Consider the following 934-nt stretch of genomic DNA (forward strand, 5'->3'; position numbering starts at 1 on the left):
GAAAAATTTAAGGGGGTCTGAATACTTTCCATACCCACTGTACATACAGCACCAGTGTTAACAGAAACTAATGGGCACCTGGTAAATATTAAATCAAAAACTAAAATGTTTGTCAGTAAAGTAAGCAACAGCACTGCATCACATCCTGCTCAATGTTTGGTTTACTCCTTTGATTTTGAGTGTCACTAACCTTTAACCTCCCAGGTACTCCAGATTGTGTTTGTGTCCACTCCGAGTCTCATCTACATGGGCCACGCCATGCACACTGTCCGCAGAGAGGAGAAGAGGAGGAGCAGAGAGCAGGACGGAGGAGAGCGGGATGGGAGAGAGGAGGACCCAGGAGGAGGTGAAGGTGGAGGCGGTGGAGGACAGGAAAAACAGGGAAGGAAAGGAGACAAGGATGGAGGAAAGGAGAAAAGAGAAGGTCCATTATCAGGTCGAGTTCGCCTGAGGGGAGCTCTGCTTCAGACCTACATAATGAGTATTCTCATACGAAGCGTCATGGAGGTAAATGTTACTTTTAAGCCTTTTTTAGGCAACAGTTGTGGTTTTATGGCTCAGTTAGTGTACGACTGAGTCTCAGCACTCTCTCATCTCAAACAAGCTCTGATAAAGCCACTGCACCACTATCATCAACGAGCTGGTGAAGAAGGTGGAGCATTCAGCAGCTAAAGACAGAGCTTTTTATCAGAAGTTGGTAGATACCAAGAGTTTTAAAGACAAAAGATGTTAGTTTTCTTCTAGACAAACTAAAGTGATCTTTATATTCAGTGTTCAAGCAGATCGTCTGTGTCTTAACCTGCACATGCATGTCATTAACAGTAGCTGTTCATCAGGGGAATGATGTGAATGCACTGGCAGGAATGTGAAATGTGCACATAAGTTCTTGTGCACAAAATAAACAATGGGAAGTTTGCTTCTTACATTACCCTAC

At 43.9% G+C, this 934-nt stretch overlaps 1 protein-coding gene across 1 annotated transcript in view; it reads left to right on the forward strand.

Moving 5' to 3' along the window:
• Positions 1–934, forward strand: part of LOC109961051 (gap junction alpha-5 protein-like) — a 7587-nt gene that overhangs the window by 2603 nt on the left and 4050 nt on the right. Inside the window, exon 3 of the mRNA XM_020601588.1 lies at positions 205–507. Coding sequence (XP_020457244.1) covers positions 205–507 — 303 coding nt within the window. The remainder of the gene's footprint in view (positions 1–204; positions 508–934) is intronic.

This window comes from Monopterus albus, unplaced genomic scaffold (genome assembly GCF_001952655.1).
Source record: "Monopterus albus unplaced genomic scaffold, M_albus_1.0 scaffold52.1, whole genome shotgun sequence".
Taxonomy (NCBI): domain Eukaryota; kingdom Metazoa; phylum Chordata; class Actinopteri; order Synbranchiformes; family Synbranchidae; genus Monopterus; species Monopterus albus.